General features: G+C 58.0%; 2 protein-coding genes across 2 annotated transcripts in view; one reads left to right on the forward strand and one right to left on the reverse strand.

The window, feature by feature from the left end:
• On the forward strand, positions 1 to 14,227 carry PLCD3 (phospholipase C delta 3). The gene is made up of 16 exons (XM_066566650.1): positions 1 to 103; positions 2,795 to 2,956; positions 4,557 to 4,785; positions 4,864 to 4,993; positions 5,739 to 5,964; positions 6,770 to 6,971; positions 8,021 to 8,165; positions 8,450 to 8,602; positions 8,677 to 8,826; positions 9,060 to 9,095; positions 9,894 to 10,053; positions 10,829 to 10,945; positions 11,029 to 11,177; positions 11,884 to 12,019; positions 13,417 to 13,566; positions 13,647 to 14,227. Exons 1-16 carry the CDS (start codon positions 1 to 3, stop codon positions 13,733 to 13,735), a joined length of 2,337 nt encoding a protein of 778 aa, XP_066422747.1. The 3' UTR covers positions 13,736 to 14,227.
• The window catches only part of NMT1 (N-myristoyltransferase 1), a 22,406-nt gene continuing 12,436 nt past the window's right edge, over positions 14,195 to 24,164 (reverse strand). The window contains exons 5-12 of the mRNA XM_066566805.1: positions 23,489 to 23,580; positions 22,782 to 22,898; positions 21,941 to 22,111; positions 20,919 to 21,027; positions 19,758 to 19,928; positions 18,581 to 18,748; positions 17,322 to 17,459; positions 14,195 to 15,539 (exon numbers count right to left, since the gene is read on the reverse strand). Coding sequence (XP_066422902.1) covers positions 15,519 to 15,539; positions 17,322 to 17,459; positions 18,581 to 18,748; positions 19,758 to 19,928; positions 20,919 to 21,027; positions 21,941 to 22,111; positions 22,782 to 22,898; positions 23,489 to 23,580 — 987 coding nt within the window. The 3' untranslated portion in view covers positions 14,195 to 15,518. The remainder of the gene's footprint in view (positions 15,540 to 17,321; positions 17,460 to 18,580; positions 18,749 to 19,757; positions 19,929 to 20,918; positions 21,028 to 21,940; positions 22,112 to 22,781; positions 22,899 to 23,488; positions 23,581 to 24,164) is intronic.

Raw genomic sequence — 24,164 nt, forward strand, 5'->3', positions numbered from 1 at the left:
ATGATCTGCGGCAGGAGAGCGCGTCCCGCCGCCGAGCAGCTCCGAGCCCCGTCCGAAGGTGCCGGGGGCTCCCGCCGGCCCGGGAGAGCCCTGAAGAAAATGGGTGAGTTCGGGGGGAACCGGGGAGAAACCGAGAAACCCCGGCAGGGCTGGGCCAGGGGGGTCCGGGAGGGGTGCCCGAAATGGGGGGACAGGAACATTCCTTGGGACGGGAACAGGCCCCAGGGCAGGGGGGTCCCCATGGCTGGGATGGGTCTCCCTGACAGGGATGGGTCCCCCACAGCAGGGAGGGGTCCCCAAGGCCACCCCAAAATATCTGTGCATCACCCCAGCCTTTGGGGGACAGCAGGATCAGGGTTTGGCCGCATCACAGGTGACAGGAGCCCCCTTGCTCGGGGCATTTGTTGTCCCCAAGGCTCGGGTGCCACTCCCCAACACCGTGCCTCAGTTTCCCCGCCCCAGGGGCGCTGCCCTGGCACAGGGGGCACACGGGGCTCAGCAGCCCAGCAGGGCAGGGGGTGCCCGGCAGGGTCAGGGCGGGTCCTGGGAGGAAGCAGCAGGAAGGGGCAGGTCCGGCCCTGTGCCCCCAGCCCTGGACACGGGGCCGAGTGCCTGGAGCTGCTGCAGCTCTGTGTGTCCGTGTGTCCATGTGACCGTGTGTCCGTGTGTCCCTGTGTCTGTGTGTCTGTGTGTCCGTGTGTTCATGTGGCTGTGTCCATGTGTCTGTGTGTCTGTGTGTCTGTGTGTCCCTGTGTCCCTGTGTCCGTGTGTTCATGTGGCTGTGTGTCCATGTGTCTGTGTGTCTGTGTGTCTGTGTGTCCCTGTGTCCGTGTGTTCGTGTGGCTGTGTGTCCATGTGTCTGTGTGTCTGTGTGTCCCTGTGTCCCTGTGTCCCTGTGTCCGTGTGTTCGTATGGCTGTGTGTCCATGTGTCCGTGTGTCCGTGTGTCTGTGTGTCCCTGTGGCTGTGTTGTCCTCCCACCCATCTGTCCCTGCACCTCTATATCCACACATCCACGTGTCCATGTGTCCATCTATCCTTGTTCCTCTATACCCACATATCCACATGTCCATCTGTCTCTGCACCTCAGTATCCACACATCCATGTGTCCATCTGTCCCTGCCTCCCAGCACCTGTGTGTCCATGCCTCCCCTGGGCTGTGTCTGGGAGCACCCACCTCTATGTCCATGCATGTCCGTGTGTCTGTCTGTCCATCCCAATGCTCGTGCCCCCATGTGCCCACATGTCCGTGTGTCCTGCAGCAGTGCATCCATGCTGGTCCATGCATCCCTGCATCCTGTCAGTGCATCCCTGTGTCCCCTGTGTCTGTGTGACTGAGGAGCTGTGTCCATGCACCCACATGTGCCTGCATCCCTGCATCCATGCACCTGTGCATGCACCCACCCACCTGAATGTCCATCTGTTTGTCTGTCCTTCCATCAGCAGATCCATGGATCCACACATCCCTGCATCTCTGTATCCATCATTCGTGTGTCCTGGTGTCTGTGCATCCACACACCTGTGCCCACAAAACTGACATTCCCTGTGCCCATGGACCTGACATTCCCTGTGCCCATGGATCTGACATTCCCTGTGCCCATCCCTGTATCCATATGCCCATCCCTGTGCCCATGCACCTGTATCCATGTGTCCCTACATCCCTGTGCCCATGGATATCTGACATTCCATGTGCCCACAGATCTGACATTCCTGTGCCCATGGACCTGTATCCATGTGTCCATCCCTATATCCTCATGCCCATCCCTGTATCCACGTGTCCATCCCTGTATCCATGTGTCCATCCCTGTATCCATGTGTCCCTACATCCCTGCAGCCCCATGTTTGTGTCCCCATGTCCCCTCACCTGCCCTCTGTCCTGCACCTTGGGCAGGATGTGACGGTGCAGGAGATGCTGGCAGCTGGTGGCTGCACCCCCGAGGCCATGGTGGCTCAGAATGTCCCCAAGCCCCCAAACCACCCTTTCCCAGCCCAGGAGTGGAATCTCCATCCAGAGCAGGACGTGGTCATTGGAGATCTTAGGAATGGCTGCCGAAACAATAAAGGGAGGAAATAACCATTCTGTGAACAGATGGAAAAATCCTGGCTGAGGCGTGGGCCTGCCAGTCCCCTGAGGCCACCCTGTCATTGTTCCCAGCCTGAGCTCTGCTGCTGGCACCATCCTGGCACTCTCCATGCAGGATCTGGGCAGCTTTGCTGGGATTTAGCAGCTGGGCTGTGTCACTGCTGTGCCCTGTGCCCCCTGAACAGCCACACTGTGCTCCAAAGAGGGCCAGGGCAGTGGCTTTTCCTGTCTGTCCTCTCCTGCCTGTCCTGTCTCATTCCCATTCCCATTCCCATTCCCATTCCCATTCCCATTCCCATTCCCATTCCTATCCCATCCCAACCTGTTTGTTCCACCCCATCTACTCTGTCCCATCCCATCTGCCTCATCTTGTCCCATCCCACCCTGTCCCATCCAGTCCAGTCTGCTCCACCCCCTCCTGTCCAGTCCTATTTGTCCCATCTTGTCCCATCTGCATTGTCACATTGTGTCATTCACGTCCCACCCCATCAGCCTCTCCTGTCCATCTCACCCTGTCCTGTGCCATCCCATCCCATGGATCCCATCCTATCCCATCCCATCCCATCCCATGGATCCCATCCCATCCCTCCTGTCCCATTTGTCCCATGCCATCCCACAGGATACAGATGTGCACCCAGATGTGTATCAATCCTGCCCAGCCCATGCCCCCAGTGCCCCCCGTGCCCCCGGTAGCCCAGGGCTGTCCCCGCAGGGCTGACGGAGGATGAGGACGTCCAGCGGATGCTCCAGGGGTCGCTGCTGTGGAAGGTGAAGGCCCGGGGGGGCTCCAGGGCGCGGCTGTTCCGCCTGCAGGAGGACGGGGTCACCGTGAGCTTCGAGGGACGGTTCCGGCGCGCCCGCGCCCCCCGGAGCTGTGAGTGCTGCCCCTGTCCCACCCCAGAGCTGTGAGTGCTGCCCCTGTCCCACCCCAGAGCTGTGAGTGCTGCCCCTGTCCCACCCCGGGGCTGTGAGTGCTGCCCCTGTCCCACCCCAGAGCTGTGAGTGCTGCCCCTGTCCCCTGGGGCTTGGGGACACCAGACACAGCCTGGGCTGTCAGCAGCTGCAGGGAACAGGAGCCGGGCACTGCCCCAGACACACCCCTGGACCCCACCAAGGACCTGACCCTTACCCAGACCCCACCTGGGACCCCGATCCCAATCCAGGACCTCATCCACAGCCTTGGGTCTGGACTCCCACACAGAATCCAGATGTGGACATGTCTGTGTGAGACCCAGACCCCAACCCAGGACCCCCACGTGGAATCCAGACCCTACCCTGGGACCCAGATCCATTCCCAGCATCCAGAGCCCCACCTGGATGCTGACCACAGCCCAGTTCCCAGATCCCCACCCAAGACCTGGATCCCCACTCAGAACCCAGACCCCCCCTGAGTTCCAGGACCCAGATCCCAGCCCAGGACCCAAATCCCGCAGTGAGAACCAGGGGATTGCCAATCCTGGGGCATGGAACTCCACAATCCAGACCCCAATTGTGCCCCAGATGCCCCCTGTGCCCCAGATCCCTGCCTGGGTCCCCACCTGTGACCTGGACCCAGAACTCTGACATCCCCCCTCACTCAGACCCCAGCTGAGCATCCAGACCCCAAACCTGCACCCCAGCCTGGGGTGCTGAGCTGAACCCAACCCAGAATGTGGACCCCCACCCAATACCTGACCTCCAGCACCCTTTACTCAGTGGCTCCCAGAGCCTTCCAGCCCTTCCCAGTGCCTCCCAGTACATGGAGCTGGGAGAGCCCCCACTATTCCCCATCCCCGGCCAGACTCTGTCCCCATCCCCGCTGTCACCCGTCCCTTCCCACCCTCAGCCGGGATGGGTGCCTGGAGCACGGCGGCTCCGTCCCCTCCCTGGCAGCGTCCCCGTCCCCATCCCCGCGGGGACAGCGGCTCCTGTCGCGCCTGGGATTAGCGGGATAAGCCCGGCAGCGGCACCGAGCGGAGCCCGGCCCCGTCCCGGGGGCTGTCTGTCTGTCCCGGGGGGTGTCTGTCCGTCCCGCGGGCTGTCTGTCCGTCAGCAGCCGGGGTGTCTGTCTGTCCCGGGGGGTGTCTGTCCTTCCGGCGGGGTGTCTGTCTGTCCCGGGGGGTGTCTGTCTGTCCCGCGGGGTGTCTGTCCATCAGCAGCCGGGATGTCTGTCCGTCAGCAGCCGGGGGTGTCTGTCTGTCCCGCGGGGTGTCTGTCCGTCAGCAGCCAGGGTGTCTGTCCGTCCCGCGGGCTGTCTGTCCATCCCACGGGCTGTCTGTCCGTCCCGGGGGGTGTCTGTCTGTCCCGGGGGTGTCTGTCCGTCCCGCGGGCTGTCTGTCCATCCCGGGGGCTGTCTGTCCGTCCCGCGGGCTGTCTGTCCGTCCCGGGGGCTGTCTGTCTTTCCCGCGGGGTGTCTGTCCGTCACCAGAACGGGGTGTCCTGCAGGGATGCTGGCGGGTGGGTGACCGGCCCACGCTGCCCCGCTGTCCCCGCAGTCTCGGTGGCGCTGATCGAGGCGGTGCGCGAGGGTCGCCGCTCCGAGGGGCTGCGCAAGCACGGAGCCACCTTCCCCGAGCGCCACTGCTTCAGCCTGGCCTTCAAGGGCCGCCGCAAGAACCTGGACCTGGCCGCCCGAGGCGAGGAGGACGCCCGGCACTGGGTGCAGGGGCTCGGCAAGCTGATGGGGAGGCTGCAGGCCATGAGCCAGATGGAGAAGCTCGACCAGTATCCTTCGAGGAGGGGTTGGGGACAGGGTGGGGACGGCTGTGGGTGACACCCAGAGGTTTCCTTAGCCCGGTGCAGTTGGATCCACGGGGTCTTGCAGCGAGCAGACAGGAACAAGGACAACAAGATGTCCTTCAGGGAGGTGAAGAGCATGCTGAGGATGCTCAACATTGACATGGATGATGTCTACGCCTCCAAGCTCTTCAAGGTACCTGAGCTGCACCACCAGTGGCTCCTTCTCTGCCTTGCCCAGCACAGAGAGCTGACAAACCCCTCACACCAAAGCCACCAAGGGTTGGGTCCCACCAGGAGCACGTGGTGGAGAGGGGTGAGGTGGTCTGAGCTGTCCCAGCCACTGCTCTGTGTCCCCAAGGTGGGACATTTCTCCCCTATGGAGAGCTGCTCCTCTGGGCATCTCCTACAGATGGACACTTGGATGTGTGGATATAGAGGAACAAGGACAGATGGACACATGGGTGTGTGGATATAGAGGAACAAGGACATATGGACACGTGGACACATGGATGTGTGGATATAGAGGAACAAGGACAGACAGACACGTGGGTGTGTGGATATAGAGGAACAAGTACAGATGGACACATGGATGTGTGGGTATAGAGGAACAAGGACATATGGACACGTGGACACATGGATGTGTGGATATAGAGGTGCAGGGACAGATGGACACGTGGATGTGTGGATATAGAGGCACAAGGACAGATGGACACATGGATGTGTGGACATAGAGGCACAAGGACAGAAACTGAGGCGCGGAGCTCTGCTCTACTCCATCCCAGAGCTGGGGGTCAGGGGCTCTGGCTGGGGGAACAGAGGGGTCAGGACTCACCCCACTCACCCTGCTCGCTCCAGGGACAGGCAGAACAAGGCAGGGGGTGGCTGTACCCCGTCCCCACGGGCAGGGGACAGTCCCTGAGGCTGGGCTGTGCCATCAGGAGTGCGACCACTCGGGCAACGAGCGGCTGGAGGGCCGGGAGCTGGAGGAGTTCTGTCGGCGGCTGCTGCGGCGCCCCGAGCTCGAGGAGCTCTTTGGGCGCTACTCGGGCGAGGACCGGGTGCTGTCGGCCGAGGAGCTGCAGGATTTCCTGCGGGACCAGGGAGAGGAGAGCAGCCTGCGCCAGGCCCGCGCCATCATCCGCACCCACGAGCTCAACGACAAGGGTGAGGCTGGGGGATCGTGGGCTGGGCACTCATGGATGTAGGGATGGGGCTCTGATTTGGGGTATCACCACCCCAAATGGGTATGGGGTCCTCCAAGGTTTCTATTGCTGTCCTGGTGCCCATTCCCAGTGTCTGCCATCCTACACATGGCCTGGCTGGCACCTGGTGGATGTGACACCATGGGGACAGGGCACGTTCCCTGGGGATGGTGGGGATGGGCAGGTCGTGGACTTCCAGGTCTCATGGGTGGTGTGATGCCAGCTCTGCTATGAATGTGACACTGATGAAGGACTTCTGTCCTCCTCAGGTCCCACCATGGCAGGTGCAGGGTGAACACAGCACCAGGGGACATCATGGTGGGGATGAAGGACCTCCATGTCACAATAGTACCCTTAAGGTAGATGTGGCACTAGGAGGATGGAGGACATCAGATGGAAGATGGGACACAAAGGGGACCTCCCCTGAGTACCACAGTGCCAGGTCTGGGGTGACACGGCACTGGGAGGACAGAGGGCATCAGGGTGGGGACAGGGAACCTCCACAGCTCATAGGTGTCACCATGCCACATCCAGAGTGAATGTGGCACCTGCAGTTTGGGTGACATCAGGGTGGAGATGGGACACTCAAGAGAACTTACACGTCCCCTGGGTGCCACAGTGCCAGGTCAGGGATGAACATGGCACCTTCAAGTGGGGAAAGTCCTCAGGGTGCCACCCTGCCAGCACCATGTGACACCTGCCACCGTGTGACACCTGCCACCATGTGACACCTGCCACCATGTGACACCTGCCACCGTGTCCCACAGCCAAGCAGCAGGACCTGATGATGCTGGACGGGTTCATGATGTACCTGCTGTCAGCTGCTGGGGACATCCTCAACCAGGAGCACACAAAGGTGCACCAGGACATGAGCCAGCCCCTGAGCCACTACTTCATCTCCTCGTCCCACAACACCTACCTGACCCGCAACCAGGTCGGAGGCAGCAGCAGCACCGAGGCCTACGTCAGGTGTGTGTCCCTGGGGAACACAATGGGGACAGACGGACACGTGGGTGTGCAGGGACACATGGACACGTGGGTGTGTGGGTATAGAGGTGCACAGACAGATGGCCATGTGGACACATGGATATAGAGGTGCAAGGACAGATGGACACATAGATGTGTGGATATAGAGGAACAAGGACAGATGGACACGTGGATGTGTGGATATAGAGGTGCAGGGACAGATGGGTGGGAGGACACACAGCCACAGGGACACACGGACACAGGAACACACGGACACAGGGACATATGGACACAGGGACACAGCCACAAGGACACACAGCCACAAGGACACACAGACAGGGACACACGGACACAGGGACACACGGACACAGGGGCACACGGACACAGGGGCACTCAGCCACAGGGACACACAGCCACAGGGACACACGGACACGGGGACACACAGCCACAGGGACACAGGGGCACATGGACACACGGACACAGGGACACTCAGCCACAGGGACACACGGACACAGGGACACACGGACACAGGGACACATGGGCACAGGGACACACGGACATGGGGACACACGGACACGGGGACACACGGACACGGGGACACACGGACACAAGGACACACGGACACAGGGACACTCAGCCACAGGGACACACGGACACGGGGACACACGGACACAGGGACACAGCCACAGGGGCACACGGACACAGGGACACACGGACACAGGGACACATGGGCACAGGGACACACGGACACGGGGACACACAGACAGGGACACACAGACACAGGGACACACGGACACAGGGACACACGGACACAAGGACACACGGACACAGGGACACTCAGCCACAGGGACACACGGACACAGGGACACAGCCACAGGGACACACGGACACAGGGACACACGGACACAAGGACACACGGACACAGGGACACTCAGCCACAGGGACACACGGACACGGGGACACAGCCGCAGGGACACACGGACACGGGGACGCACAGCAGCTCCCGTGGCTCCGGGGGCACAGGGGCTGACCCGGTGCCGGTGTCGGGGCAGGGCTCTGCGGGCCGGGTGCCGCTGTGTGGAGCTGGACTGCTGGGAGGGCCCGGACGGGGAACCTGTCGTGTACCACGGGCACACCCTCACCTCCAAAATCCTCTTCCGTGACGTCATCGAGAGCATCCGCGACTCCGCCTTCGAGGTGAGACCGGGCGGGAGCCCCGGGGGTGCCCGGTGTCCGGTGCCTGGTGTGGAGTGCGGATTGTGGGGTGCCCGGTGCCCGGTGCTGAGTGTGGGGTGCGGGGTGCCCGGTGCTGAGTGTGGGGTGCCCAGTGCTGAGTGTGGAATGTGGGGTGCCCGGTGCTGAGTGTGGGGTGCCCGGTGCCGAGTGTGGGGTGCCCGGTGCCGAGTGTGGATTGTGGGGTGCCCGGTGCCGAGTGTGGGGTGCCCGGTGCCCGCTGCTGAGGGCACCCTCCCCATGCCCAGAAGTCGCCCTACCCCGTCATCCTGTCCCTGGAGAACCACTGCGGGCTGGAGCAGCAGGCCACCATGGCCCGGCACATGAAGGCCATCCTTGGGGACAGGCTGCTGACACAGCCCCTGCAGGGGCAGGACCCCCACGACCTCCCCTCACCAGAGGTAAGGCCACCCGTGTGCCACCACGGCGTCCCCATGTCCCCTCCGAGCCCTGAGCTCGCACCTGCCCTCTGCAGCAGCTGAAGGAAAAGATCCTGGTGAAGGGCAAGAAGCTGCCAGAGCTGTGGCAGGAGCCACGGGGTGTCACCTCCCTTCTGGACCCCGAGGAGGAAGAAGAGGAAGAGGAGGAAGACGAGGAGAAGATGCAGGAGAGAAGCCCCCGGCGAGTAAGAGATTTCCCCAGGGATGTGGTTTTGGGGGACCTGGTGGTCCTGATGGATCAGAGCATCCTGCTGGTGCCAGGGGACCACAACATCCTGGTAGTTTTGGGGGACCATGGCATCTTGGTGGTCCTGATGGATCAGAGCATCCTGGTGGTGCCAGGGCATCCTGGGGCTGTCCCAGCTGAGCGCTGCCAGCTCTGCCATGCCCTCTGCAGCCCTGCTCTCTCCTCTTTCAGTCACTGCAGTCGCTGCAGGAGATCAAACCTCTCCAGGTGGGTGATGCTGGAGCTGGGGGGGCTGACAGGGTGGGTGCTGTGGGGGCAGTGAGTGGCTGCCAGAGGGGACAGAGCTTGGGGACCGCTCAGATGTGCCTCCCTCTTCCTGTTTCTGGGGTTTCCAACACTTTGATTTCTTTGTCACCTCAAGTTCTCCATTGTGTTGGGCCTCCATCACATCCAGGGTGACCTGTTGGGGTCGGCACCACCTTGGGATCTCTGTCACCTCAAGTATTCCATCCTCTCGGGGTGCCCATCACCTCAGGGTCTCCAGCACTTTGAGGTCTCCCTCATCTTGGGGTCTGTAACATCTCAGGCCGTCCATTCCCTTGGGTTCTCCATGACTGCAGGTTCTCAACCTCCTCGGGTTCCCTCAAGCCCCTGGTCCATCACTCCATTGCCTGGGGTTCTGCACCACCTTGGGGTCTCTGTCACCTCAAGTATCCCATCCTCTCGGGGTGCCCATCACCTCAGGGTCTCCAGCACTTTGGGGTCACCACCTCAAGTATCCCATCCTCTTGGGGTCTCCAGCACTTTGGGGTCTCCCTCATCTTGGGGTCTGTAACATCTTGGGCTGTCCATTCCCTTGGGTTCTCCATGACTGCAGGTTCTCAACCTCCTTGGGTTCTCCATCAGCCCCTGGTCCCTCACTCCATTGCCTGGGGTTCTGGATCTCCACAGCCCTGGGGGTCTCAGCACTCAGCACTAGCAGGGGAGGGGGTCTGTAGACCCTTGGACTGGCAGATGGCCACCAGGGCCAGCTTGTCCCTGCTGCCACGGTGGCTCCCGCTGCAGGCCAAGGACGCGTCGCAGGTGTCCCCAGAGCTGTCGGCGCTGGTGGTGTACTGCCAGGCTGTCCCCTTCCCTGGGCTGGCCCAGGCCCTGCGCCACCCCCAGCCCTGCCACGTGTCCTCCTTCAGCGAGAGGAAGGCTCGGAAGCTCATCAAGGAGGCAGGTGAGGGTCACCAGATGGGGACGAGGTGGGGACAGGGTGGGTCCCTACTCCTGAGCCACTGGGATGGGCTGAGGATGGGCTCGGTCTCTAGGGTGGCTCCATGAGGGGTCAGGGGCACGCTGGCCTCACCCAGGCTGCCCTGGATGGGTGGGACTGGGGTCTGCTGGCAGGGCCTGACTGGGGCCAGAGGCCAGGACTGGGGTCACACGACCAGGATCAAGGTCTGGGATCAGGATTTGGGATGTGGCATCTGGGTCCAGGGCCTGGGGCTGGTATTAAGGTCTGGGTCAGAGTCCAGGGATCAAGGGAGGGGGGGTCTGGGATCAAGGGCTGGGGGTCATGGTCAGAATCTGAGGTCAGGCAGGGCCTGAGATTAAGATCTGAGTCAGATCTTGGGTGTTCAGGGTCTGGGGTCCAGGGTCAGTGTCTGGAGTCAAGGATTAGGATCTGGGTCAGGGCATAGGCTTGAGGGTTTTGGTTTGGAGTCTGAGGTCCAGGGATCAGGGTCAGGGTCAGGGTTCCGTGGTCAAGGTCCAGGGTCAGGGGTCTAAAGTCCAAGTGTGGGGTCAAGATCAGGATCAAGGTCAGAGGTTTGGGGTCAGGCATCCAAGGTCAAGGTTCAGGTTTGGGGTCTGGTTTCAGGGTCATATATCAGGCTCAGGCCCATCCATCTGGGCAGGCTCTGTCCGTGTCCTTGGGCCCCTCAGCCTCTGTTGGGGTCCCCCAGCAGCACTGGAGGCTCCAGCAGCCCCCCCTGAGCCGTGTCCATCCCCAGGCCCAGCCCTGGTCCGCTACAACGCCCGCCAGCTGAGCCGCGTGTACCCGCTGGGGCTCAAGATGAACTCTGCCAACTACAACCCCCAGGAGATGTGGAACGCTGGCTGCCAGCTGGGTGAGACCCCGGGCCCCTCTCACCTGGCACCCACTCCTGGAGGTGTCACCCACCCCTGACAGCCCCTCCTGCTGTCCCCACAGTGGCCCTGAACTTCCAGACGCCGGGCTACGAGATGGACCTGAACGCCGGGCGCTTCCTGCCCAACGGGCGCTGTGGCTACGTCCTGAAACCGCCCTGCCTGCACAGCCCCCCCGGCGAGGGCTCCCGGCGCCTGGCCCTGCACATCAGGGTGAGGACACCCCACGGGCCTGTCCCCAAGGCCAGCTGAGTGCCACCCAGGTCCCTGCGGGGTGACATCCCTGATATTCCAATGGCTGGCCAGGTGCCACCTGCATCTTTTCGCAGGTGACACCAACCCTGTCCCCAAATCTGGCTGGTATCAGCTCTGTCACTTCTCTGAGATGGCATCAGCCACCTCCTTCTTCCCCACCATGTCCCCAGTGCCAGCCAAGGACCACCCACATCCCTTCTCCTGATGACCCAGCCACATGTCACTCATGTTCCTTCTGTGTGGTACCAACCACCTCCCTCCATCCCCTTCTGGGGACACCACCTTGTCCCCAGCCATGTGCCACCCATGTCTCTTCTCCTGGATGGCACCAGCCACCTCCCTCCTCCTCATCCCATCCTCACTCCTGGCTGGGTGCCATCTGCTCCCTTCTGGGGACACCACCTTGTCCCCAGCCATGTGTCACCTTCTCCTGGATGGCACCAGCCATCTCCCCCCTCCTCATCCCATCCCCACTCCTGACTGTGCCACCCATGACACATCTCCTGGGTGACACCACCCCTGTCCCCAAATCCAGCTGCTGCCAACCACTGGGTGGCATCAGCCACCTCCCTCCTTTCACCGTGTCCCCAGCCCCAGCCAAGTGCCACCCAGGTCCCTTCTGGGGACACCCACATGTCCCCTGTGCCCTGGTCCCTGTGCCCAGGTGATCACAGCCCAGCAGCTGCCCAAGCTCAACAGGGACAAGGGCAGCTCCATCGTGGATCCCTTCGTGCGCGTGGAGATCCACGGGGTCCCGGCCGACTGTGCCAAGCAACAAACCCACCACAAGCTCAACAACGGTGAGTGCTGCCACCTGGGCACCCTGGGGACACCCCTGGGCACCCTGGGGACACCCCAGCCCCCAGGGACATCCAGTCACAACCCCATTACTGCCCCAATCCCAGAAATGCCCAAGGACAAGCCAGGGTCTCTTGGAGCACCCTGATCCCTGCAGACACCCCATGGAACCTGATCTCCAGGGGGGCTCCAGGGACACCTCAGAGCACCCTGATCCAGGGACACCTTGATACCAGGGGCACCCTAATCCCCATGAGGGACATGGGTACCCACAGCCCAGCACTCACTGCCAGTTGAACCAGTGCCCAGTACACCCCAGTGCCCAGGATATCCCAGTGCCCAGCACACCCCAGTGCCCAGCACACCCCAGTGCCCAGCACTTCCCAGTGCCCAGGATATCCCAGTGCCCAGGATATCCCAGTGCCCAGCACATCCCAGTGCCCAGCACACCCCAGTGCCCAGGATATCCCAGTGCCCAGCAAATCCCAGTGCCCAGCACACCCCAGTGCCCAGGATATCCCAGTGCCCAGCAAATCCCAGTGCCCAGCACACCCCAGTGCCCAGCACATCCCAGTGCCCAGCACACCCCAGTGCCCAGCACACCCCAGTGCCCAGCACATCCCAATGCCCAGCATATCCCAGTGCCCAGCATATCCCAGTGCCCAGCAAATCCCAGTGCCCAGCACATCCCAGTCCCCTCCCCAGCACAGCCAGATCCACACCAGTGGCAGGGTTCATCATGTCCCAGTTCTCCCAGTGCTGCTCCCTCATGGTACCCAGTACACCCAGCCCAAGCCCAGTGTGATCCTCATTCCCCCCAGTATGACCCCATTACCCCAGTACACCCAGCCCAAGACCAGTATGACCCCATTACCCCAGTATACCCCACCATGGCCCCAGTGTTACCCCCATTCTCCCAGTATGGTCCAGCCCAGCTCCAGCATAATCTCCATTCCCCCAGTACATCCCATCAGATTCCCAGTATGACCCCATCCCTCCAGTCTGCTCCACCACAGTCACTGTACAACCCCCCTTCTCCCAGTATAACCCAGTCCAGCACCAGTTTGGCCCCATTTTCCCCAGTATACCCCATCAGGGCTCCAGTATGACCCCCATTCCCCCAGTATACCCCACCCCCAGCCCCAGTATGACCCCTTTTTCCCCAGTACACCCCCAGTATCACCCCCCATTCTCCCAGTACAGCCCCAGTATGACCCCCATTCTCCCAGTCCAGCCCCAGTATGACCCCCATTGCCCCAGCCCAGCCCATTGTAGCCCCAGCATCACCCCCATCCCCACACCCCCCAGTGCAGCGCGGCAGCTCAGCCGGGGCAGGGGCAGTGCCCGGGGGTCCTGCCTGTCCCCGGTGGCCCCACCCAGCCCCCTGCCGGTGCCTCAGGTTTCAACCCGCGCTGGGAGGAGACGCTGCGGTTCCAGGTGCGGGTGCCCGAGCTGGCCCTGGTGCGCTTCGTGGTGGAGGATTACGACAGCACCTCCTGCAATGACTTCGTGGGGCAGTTCACGCTGCCCCTGCCCAGCATGCGCCAAGGTGGGGGCAGGTGCCACCCCGCTGCCCCCCGGGCATGGGGACAGCGCCTGGCACGGGCTGAGCCCCCTGTGTGTCCCCAGGGTACCGCCACATCCACCTGCTCTCCAAGGACGGCGCCTCCCTGGCCCCTGCCACGCTCTTCGTGCACGTTCGAGCCAAGAGCCTGTGAGGGTGCACGGCAGGGACAGCCTGGTGTCCCCGAGGTGCCCATGAGGGACATTGTGGGGACAACAGGCTCCTCCCTGCGTGGGGACAGCCCGAGGACACTGCTCACCTGTCTGTGGAGGACCCAGAGGGGTGGGGGCTCCCCTACCCAGTGCCACCCACTGGTGTCCCAGTCCTGTCCTTGAGGGGACAGAGATGCTGTGACAACCAGGATTGGGCAACAGCCCAGCACAGCCACACAGGGGTGACATGGGTGACAGCAACCAGCAAATCTCACCAGTCTTGGCCACGCTTGGGGTGCAAGGATGGGCCACCCCAGCCCCTCTCTTGGGGTGCAAGGATGGTGCCATCATCACCCTGGAGTCCCTGAGGGGACCCTGCCAGCACACACTCCATTGTGCCCAGGTGGGCACACATTGCCAAGCTCTGGCACCAGTGACAGGCACAGATTTACAGCCTGGGATCAAGCCAGTGGAATAAAGGTTTTATTTTAACAGAGCCTGTCCCAGTGTCCCTGTCACCCTCCGGGGCCCATCGTGGCTGGATCAGGGCTGAGCCCACCCCCAAACCAGCAGTGCCCTGGGGAGCAGCCCTCAAACCTGCCATGGGGACAAGGGGAGGGTCCCCCACCCACACCCAGGACAGCAGGGACACAGCGGGGGACACAGAGGTACTTGCATAGGTGACACAGGACCCCGAGCAGGGCGATGTGATGGCACTGCCAGGGGGGATGTGATGGGCTCCTGGTCCCCTCTGAGGCCCCACAGGTCCAGGCTGGGGCGGGCACAGGCTCTCAGGGTCCGTGGTGCCACGGGGTGTGACAGGGACACGCCAGCACAGGGAGGTGTGACAGTGCATAGACGGGGTCTTGGCCTTGGTGTGCAGCTTTGGAAACCTTTGGCTGGGCGGGCAGGAGCATCTCGGAGCTCTGAGCTCGGGACATGGCAGGAGGATGTCCTGGCACTCCTGGATGGCATGGAGGGTTGCCATGACAACGTTTCCTTTCTCTCAGAGGATCCCACAGCACGAGGTGACACCGGGAGCTGGTGCTGGAGGCACCGGGGAGGATGATGCCAATGGAGTATCCAGATTTCCATGCTTCCAGAGAAAAGCAGCTGAGCAGAGAGGCTGTGGCAGTGGCAGTGGAGCATCCCCAGTGGGGAGGCTGAGGGGAAGGAGCCCCAGGAGCCTGAGCAGAGCAGGGTGTGCCTGGAGCTGAACCCCTCTGGATCTTCGGGCACTGCTGTCCAGCAGGAAGGGTTGGAGTCTCTGTGGCTGGGCAGGAGGTGGGACAAGGCATCTCTTGCACAAATAGCCCTTGGAAAGGAATCTCCCCCTGTTAAACAGAGTCAGGAGCAAACCTGGGGCAAAGAGCCTGAAGCACCCTCGGGGCAGGCAGGAGGGTTTTGACCAGCAGCCACCATCAGCATCAACCTCAGCTGTCCCCACGGAGAAAAGTCCCAGTCCAGCAGCCCAGTGGTGACCTTCAGCAGCCGAATGTAACTCATGGCAGTTGGGAACAGGAAAGATTTAAAATATATATAATATATACTTTTATTATTCACCCGTTAAATCCATTATATGCCAATCATGATCTAGTTTCAGCAGTTACATTCCCTTGATCATGTCTTTAGGAGGATGCAGTTAAATCAAACAAGGAGGTGGCTGGCAGCAGCAGGGGGGCTCTGGTGCCCCTCTCTCCCGGCGTGGCTCCGGCTTTGGCAGAAAGGATGAGGGCAGCACCTCCTCAGGCCCGGCTCCTCCACGCTCTCCTGGCAAGGGCTCCCTTACTGCAGCACCAATCCAACCTGGAAATAGGGATCAGGACAGAGATTGGGCTCATCAGGACAGAAACTGGGCTCAGGAGGTGCCCTCTGCTCTGTGCCCAGCTCGGTGCTGTCTGTGTTGGTTTCTGTCGCAGACATCTTTTATGGAAAATCCTTTCCTTAGGATTTTTCCTCCTGAGAAGCTGAGAGGCCTCAGGAACAAAATGCAACCAATGGTTATCTGCTGCTGTGGAATGCAACAGGTGCAGCTGGGATTGGGCTCATGTGGTTGTTTCTAATTAATGGCCAATCACAGTCAGCTGGCTCAGACAGAGAGCTGAGCCACAAACCTTTGTTACCATTCTTTCCTTTTCTATTCTTAGCCAGCCTTCTGATGAAATCCTTTCTTTTAGTACAGTTTTAATGTAATATATATCATAAAATAATAAATCAGCCTTCTGAATCATGGAGTCAGATCCTCATCTCTTCCCTCATCCTCAGACCCCTGTGAATGCTGTCACAGGTTTCCCCACTGGTTGTGGGGTATTTGAGAGCAGCAAAGCCCTGGGTTTGTGGCTGAGAGGGCACACAGGCCCTGCCCAGCTCTGATCAGGGGAGGTGACCAATGTTTGGGGTGTGACAAGCCCCATCAGGTTATGAGGCAGCCTCGATTCATGAGCCAAGGGTGTTTCTCAGCTCATGATGAGCAGAGGGATGGAACATCCCTGCTGGGAGGTGGGGTTGTTCAGCCTGGAGAAGGCTGCAGGGAGGCCTCAGAGCCTCTGCCAGTGCCAGAAGGGCCACAGGAGGGACTTTGGACAAGGGCCTGGATTGACAGGACAAGGGGAATGGCTTCCCACTGCCAGAGGGCAGGGTTAGATGGGATATTGGGAAGAAATTCCTCCCTGGGAGGGTGGGCAGGCCCTGGCACAGGGTGCCCAGAGCAGCTGGGGCTGCCCCTGGATCCCTGGAAGTGTCCAAGGCCAGGTTGGACACCTCCAGGGAACCTCCTAGGACTTCCTAGCAGGCAAGTGAGGCTGGTTTAGGGCACAGAGCTTGTGCCCAGGGACAGACCTGGCCTCACACCAGAGAACCCAAAGCCCTGTGACTGCCATCAAGGCATTAATTAGCTGTTAAGGCATTAACTAGCTGTGATGTAGCTGGACAGATTCTGGTCTGCAAGGTGCCTGTGGACTGGAGAGGGGCTGAATCACATCTCTGGTGTGGAGGGACAGCAGCAACCAGGGGCTGCCTCAGAATGGCCCAGGGCAGGCAGGTGGGGACCCAGGCCAGCTCTGGGAGCAGTGGGGAACAGGCTGCTGGCCCTGGGGACAAAGGACATCCCGGGATCCTGTGGCTCAGCTCCTTTGTCACAGGTCCTGCTCCAGCCTGCCTGCTCTCTCCAGAGGGGTGGCTGCTCCTCCCAGCCCACCAGGACACAGTGACACCCATGAGGGATCACAGGTGACTGTCACAACCCCCAGTGTCACATCTGTCACCCTGCAGCCCTCTGCTGTCTCCTCTGTGCTTGGCTTCCTTCCTTAGAGGGAAAGAATTGGTGTGAAGGACTGAACCTGCACTAGCCCAGGAATAAAATTGGCTTTGGAGGACTGAACCTGCACTAGTCCAGGAATAAAATTGGCTTTGGAAGGTAAATGTGGAAGGGTTTTCCCCAGGGACACACTCTGCAGGCACAGATGACAGAGGGATCCACCCTCACTGTGTGTGACACTGCAAGGACACCAGCTGGGCTGGAATGCTGAGGTGACAGCAAACCCCTGTCCCCAGGGCTGTGGGGACAAGACCCCTCCTCACAGCACTGACCTTCTCTGGTGCCATGCTGGGACACTTCCAATTGTACAGGTAATACTGCAGGTTCCCATCCCCGATCCCAAACTTCAGCTTCTCCAGGAAGGTTTTGTTTTCCATGAGATCCAGTGCATTGAAGACGTCAAATCCTTTCTGCACAGGGAGACATGAGGCCATCAGTTCCTGCTTTTGTGCTGGGCAGCTCCTCCCACCTGTGAGCAGCCTGGCCCCCTTTCCTGACTGGTTTTGAATCCCAGAAAAATGGAAGAGCTCAGCTTTGGTGTTCTCACCCTCAATCCAGCTACTACAGACTGGTTGCTGTAGGACATGAGCAACCACCACAAGCTGGAAGGTTCAAGGTACCCCAGCATCCCTCTCCTGGGTGGCAGATCCTTTTGGATTTGGAATTTTATAGTGCTGGGATCAAGCCCTTCCCACAAACCCAAGGGTGGCCAGCCTGCAGTGAGTTTCCTGTGAGCTCCTGTGAGCTGCCCAGTGTCCCATGGTGCCAGCCCATCTCTGCATCCCTCACCTGTGGGAAAAATGGACTTGTAGAGGATTCTCAAAGCCTGACAGAAGGCTCACATAGCAGAACCCATGAAGGGTAATTTGAGATTATTGGCTTTAAGGCATTTACAGCATGGTGTGACAAAAGCTGATAGGCCAAGAAACACTTATAGTTTATTGTAATTAGGAAATAGTTGGCTTCTGATTGTGATGGCGTGAATTATAATGCCTTGGTGTTCTCACCCTCAATCCAACCACCACAGACTGGTTGCTGTAGGACATGAGCAACCACCACAAGCTGGAAGGTTCAAGGTACCCCAGCATCCCTCTCCTGGGTGGCAGATCCTTTTGGATTTGGAGTTTTATAGTGCTGGGATCAAGCCCTTCCCACAAACCCAAGGGTGGCCAGCCTGCAGTGAGTTTCCTGTGAGCTGCCCAGTGTCCCATGGTGCCAGCCCATCTCTGCATCCCTCACCTCTGTGAAAAATGGATTTGTAGAGAATTCTCAAAGCCTGACAGAAGGCTTTGAGGGTAATTTGAGATGATTGGCTTTAAGGCATTTACAGCATGATGTGACAAAAGCTGATAGGCCAAAATACACTTAAAATGTAATTAGGAAATAGTTGGCTTCTAATTGCGATGGCGTGAATTCTAACATCTGTATTGTCTCACCCTCCACATGAGACTGAAAATGGAATGAAAGCTTTTTAAAACACCCCTCAGCTGCCCCATCTGTGGCTCGGGGAAGGGCTCAGTGCAGCACTCACCGACTTGGCGAGGATGAGCGCGTCGCTCATGAGGTCGATGAGAGGCGTCTTGGTGTGGACGTTGTAGAAGGAATAAGCAGCTTTCAGGCTCTTGTGAGTTGGGTGGTTCATGATGGTGGAGGGCAGGGTGTAAAAGCTCAGGAAGTCTGTCACCTCTCCTGGGGCACTCTGGAAGGCAGAAGTGACATCATGACTGTCACTGTCACATTTTCTGAAAAATCCTCTTTGCCCAGGATTCTTCTCCTGGGAAGCTGAGAAGCCTCAGGGAAAAAGGAAAACAATATTATCTCATTTGCTTCTCCTGGGTTTTGCTCACGTGGGAATGTGTTGGGAGATTGTTTATCCAACAAGTGGTTGTTTGATTGGTTTCATGTGAATTGTTTTGATTTAATGACCAATCACCATCAGCTGTGTTGGGACTCTGGAGAGAGTCACAGGTTTTTCATTATTATCTTGTTAAGCCTTTTCTCTATTCTTTAGTAAAGTTTTAGTATAGCATAATATGATATAATATGATATGATATAATATATATCATATTATAATGTAACATAGCATATTATAATATAGCATCATATAATATAGCATCATATAATATATAATATAGCGTAATGTAATGTAATATAATATATGATATAGCATAATGATATAATATGATATGATATTATGTGATATAATATATGTTATATCATATTATAACATAACATATTATAATATAGCATCATATAATATGATATATAATATAATATAGCATAATATGATATTATATAATTTATATGTGATATATGATATTATATAGTATAGTATGATATAGTATAGTATGAGATGATATAGTATGAGATTATATGATAAGATATTATGTAATGTAATGTAATGTAATGTAATAATAAATTAGCCTTCTAAGAACATGGAGTCAGATTCATAATTTCCTCCCTGCCACAGAGGATCCTGAAAATACCACTCATGACATGTCAGGCTGGGATAAAGCCTGGCCAGAGCCTTAGTGGGGCTCCCAGTTGGAGTGGTGGCTGCAAGGAGACTCCTGGCTCAGGATGGAGGCACCATCTCCAGCAAATTCCCATCCTGGAGGGCCAAGGAGCTGCTCCCTGATGGCTCCCACAGCTCCAGGAGAGGCCAAAGCCCAGGAGAACACCCCTCCCATGCTGCTGCTGCCCTCACCTCTACCACAAAGGTGTCGATGATGTTCTCCTGAGGTACAAACCAGTGCTCCACCTCCTCTCTGCTCATCACAGGTGTCAGGTGGAACTGCTTCAGGTACTCAGTCAAGAGCTTGTGCACAGCAGGGATGTCCTTGTGCTCCATGGGCCGCAGGCCAGGAGTCTTGGGAGTCTGCACAAAGTGGGACAATATGTTTTGTTGCTTGCACAGTGGTTTTCATCACCCAAGGGCTCTCCAATGAGCAGCACAGAGACACTCTGTGCTTAGATCAGCCCATTTCCAGCCCCCCAGCCCTGTGTGCCCAGCAAAGGATGGATGAGATCTGCTGTGACACCGATGGCAAAGATCACAGAAAGCACAGCACATCCCAAAGCCCCAGGTGCCAGGTCAGGTCCCAGTGGAAGTGCTCCTACCCACTAACAACACAAACTCTGCTTCCCTGCAGCTTCCTGTTCCCACTCACAGCAGGCACAGGCTGGGAGATGTGTCCCAGGCTCCACAAGATGTTATTCCCAGTTGGCCTCAATTACTAATTTAGGGTTGGGATGGCTCAGCAAGCCCAGATCTGCTCTGGGGCTGAGTTTCTGTGCAAAAACCAGTAGCTCCAGCCCAGCAACTGCTGTCTGTGTGGCTGTGGGAGGCAGGAGCTGAGAGCTGCCCAGCATGAAAGCAGCGCTTCCCACCCCAAAGGGGTGACAGAAAGGAGCCAACAAGGTCAGAGAAGGTGGTGGCAATTTTAATGCAGTTTGCTTCTTTCTCTTCCATCTCCAGCTGGGGAACTTCCCCAGCAGGACAACTGCAGTGCCAGAAGTGATCAGTGTGACTGAAGAATGAGGGACTAACTCGATGCAAGGTCACACTGAGGCTGTGTTTGGACAGATGAAGGCTGTCACATCTGCCTGCTTGTTTTACCAGAATGACAGGCTGTGACTCACCAGCAAACAAAAGCTCACAGGCTCCTCTAACTGCAAGAATTTGCCCTTAAAATGCAGGTACCCAGGCAAAAATACATAAAGATTAAATAAAGCACAACTGCTTGACAGAGCCATTTACTACATGGAACAAACCCTGGGTTTCCAGGCAGAGGACTTGACCTCGACCTCCTTTGTGTGTTTTGCCCAGGGAGGAGCAAGCCCTGAGCCCTGGCTGGCTGGAACCCACCTCAGGCAGGCGGTACAGCTTCGTGGTGCGTTGCATAGTCATGTTCCTGCTCAGGTGGGAGAACTTGACCTCGATGAGTTTCCGAGGGTTCAGGGAGCGGTGCCAATACCTGCAGACACAAACAGGCAGTGGGACACTCGTCCTGGGGCAGCGGGGTGGCTGCAGGGGCAAGTGAGAACATCAGGCCAGCAGCTCCCCACAGAGAGCAACACAGTTCTTGTGGGAGTGTCAGGGGGTAGGACGGATGGAGATGAGAGATCTCTGTAGCCAGGGCTTGGAACTTGGGGTTTATTGCAAAGGGCCTGGGTGCAGGGCCCTGCTGGGAGCTGCCAGGCACAGCTCAGAGCAGGGCTGAGAGAAGAGAGGGGGAGAGAGGATGAGAGGGTGAGAGAGTAAAAGGGGTAAGAGAGTAAAAGGGGTAAGAGCTAAGAGAGCAAAGTTCCCGTTAGAATACAATAAATCTTCTTCTGTGTTGAATATTCTAATTCTCACTAACCAATCTAGTACAACACACAAATCCTATAGCATTTCCATACAGCCTATAAGAATCATTACATTACCACACTGGGTTACATTTTAAACCCTAAAAACTCCTCTTTGGGCCCCTTCTGCCAAGCTGTAGGGTCTGCTCTGACCCTTGGGCCTGTCTGCAAGCAGAGGGTGTTGTTCCATCAAAAGGGGATCACCTTCAGCTGGCCACACCATTGTTTTCCAGTTGTTCAGTAACTGAGGGATCTCAAAGCTTGCTTTCATTTCAGTCTCACTTATAGTTTCTATATTCTCAAAATCTTTTGCCAGACAATCATATTTATAAGGCTTTCCTGTTTCATCTTCCTCAACAGTTCTGATATGATTCTGCTGCCAAAGCCTCCTCTCCTGTCTTACATGAGCAGCTTTAGCAAAGCCACTGCCCTTAATGCTGGGAGGAGAAACCTGGACTGGGATTACACTCCCCTGTCCTGGGGAATCCCACAGAGGGAAGATCTGCAGACAGAAACCTGGGGAGAGCCACAGACACTCACCTGCAAGTCCCCACAGGCTTTGGCAGCACCACTCCTGCAGTGTAAACAGCCTGGAAGATTCCCTCTAGATGCACCCTCCTGGTGATCTCACGGATCAGAACCGGAGCCACCCGTTTGGAGCGCAGCTTTTTGTGCACACACAGGAAGTTTATCTCCACCATCTTCTTCTCTCTTGGGGAAGAAACAATGCAGAGCATGAGGCTTGACTGTCCTGACCTGGGAGGGTCAGACCAACGCCCTGGGCAATCTACCTCCAAACCCCTTCAAGGGAATGAGGAACCAACACCTCAGGGAAGGGGCAGGGGCTGCTTTTGGAGAACCCACCCTTAATCTGTGTCAGGGGAGGGTCAGGTTGCATATTAGGGAAAGGTTCTTGCCCCAGAGGGTGGCTGGGCACTGCCCAGGGAATGGTCACAGCCCCAGGCTGCCAGAGCTGCTGAAGAGTTTGGACAATGCTCTCAGGAACAGGGTGGATTGTTGGGCTGCCCTGTGCAGGGCTAGGAGCTGGACTGGATGATCCTTGGAGATCCCTTCCAGCTTAGGATACTCTATGATTCTACATCTCCATCTAACCCTGGATGATTTATGTAAGGCAGAGCCCTAAGTTAACCCACCTCGTTGAGGAAAACAGCCTTCACAATGGTTAACTACAAGATATTCCTGCCCAGAACCTCCCTGCCAACCCTTAAATATCCCCCACCCTCCCCTCCAAGCAGCAAAACACCTCCAAAGCTGCAGGGTGCAGGTCTGGCTGTGTGCTGGGGAAGACAATGCAGCCAGAGCCCCTGAGCACTCCCAGAGCCCCAGCAAGGGGCAGGATGAGAAATGCAGCAGCACTCACGTGTCATAGATGTGGATGGTGGCTGGAATGGCGCTGATAAATCCCACCAGCTTCTTGCTGGACACCACTCGGACCCCACAGTGCCACTGGGGCAGCCAGCCTGGAGGACGCAGTGCCCTGGGGAGGGGACACACCTCAGGACACACCCAAGGTCCCTGGTGTACCTGCTCCTGCCTCCCACCCTGCCCTGGGACACCCTGAGTCCTGCTGGCCAGCAAGAGGATGAGAGAGTGACAGGGATGTGACAGGGACTGTTGGGATCCAGGGCAATTCCTGCACCCCACAGCCAGTCCTCACTAGGGACACAAGAGGAAATCTGTTCCTGGATTTAGGAACACCCTGAGGAAACAGCAGCTCTGCTGCAACTGGACTCCAAGGGGAACTGCTGGCAGCTGCCTTCATCCCACAGCTCCAGGGCACTGAGGAGTCCCTCAGCTACTGGGATTTTCACAAACACTTGAGGGATCAAACCAAAGAGGAGAAAAATCCACTTTTAAGCTCCCACATCTCCAAGGAGCCAGAAGCAGGCGGGGCTGGGTGACAGCCCCTCTCACCGTGTCCCTGGGACACCGTACACAGTGACAGATGGGGAAGGGACACTTCAGGAAGAAGGGAGATGGCATAAGCAAAGGCAGCTGCAGCTCTGTCACAGGGATCAGGCTTGTCAGCGCCCCACACCCCTGCTCTGCAGTGCTGCTGCCACTCACCACAGCAGGAACTCGGGCGAGTAATCGAAGCGGAACATGTTGTCATCATCCTCCACGTAGTTCTCGTTGAGCAGAGTGTACAGCTCCTTCAGCTGCAGCAGAGAACACTCAGGTTAAGGAGTTTACTCAGCCATCAGCTGCCCCCAGACAGGACTCTGAGCACTGAATGTGTGGCCACAGCACTGGGGCACCATGTGCAGCCATGGCCCTGCTGCGGGGTGCTGGAGCGGTGCCACACAGAGCAGGGGAGCAGCAGGACACAGAATTTTGGTCCATGCAGTTATTAGGGTCGATAGCTTTAGGGCTTAGATTGTGTTTAGGGTGAGGAAAACGGTTGCAGTTTTTAGAATGTATAGGTAGAAGTTGAGGAGGGTGAGTTTAGGGCTGTAGATGATAATGATTGCTATTCAGCCTAGGTGGGAGATGGGAGAAAAGGCTAGGATTTTTCAGATTTGTGTTTGGTTGAGTCCTATTCATCCTCCCAGGGCTGCTGAGAGGATAGCCAGGATAGTTAGGAGTGTAGGGTTTAATGAGGGTGAGGTTATGTAGAGTAGTGTGACTGGAGGGAGTTTTATGACAGTGGATAGGAGGAGGCCGGTGGTGAGGTAAGCCCTGTGTCACCTCCCAGGGAGGTGGGACATGCTCTAAAAGGGGCCCTCACAGGAGAACTCCAGGC

The sequence above is a fragment of the Molothrus aeneus genome, chromosome 28 (assembly GCF_037042795.1).
Source record: "Molothrus aeneus isolate 106 chromosome 28, BPBGC_Maene_1.0, whole genome shotgun sequence".
Taxonomy (NCBI): Eukaryota; Metazoa; Chordata; class Aves; order Passeriformes; family Icteridae; genus Molothrus; species Molothrus aeneus.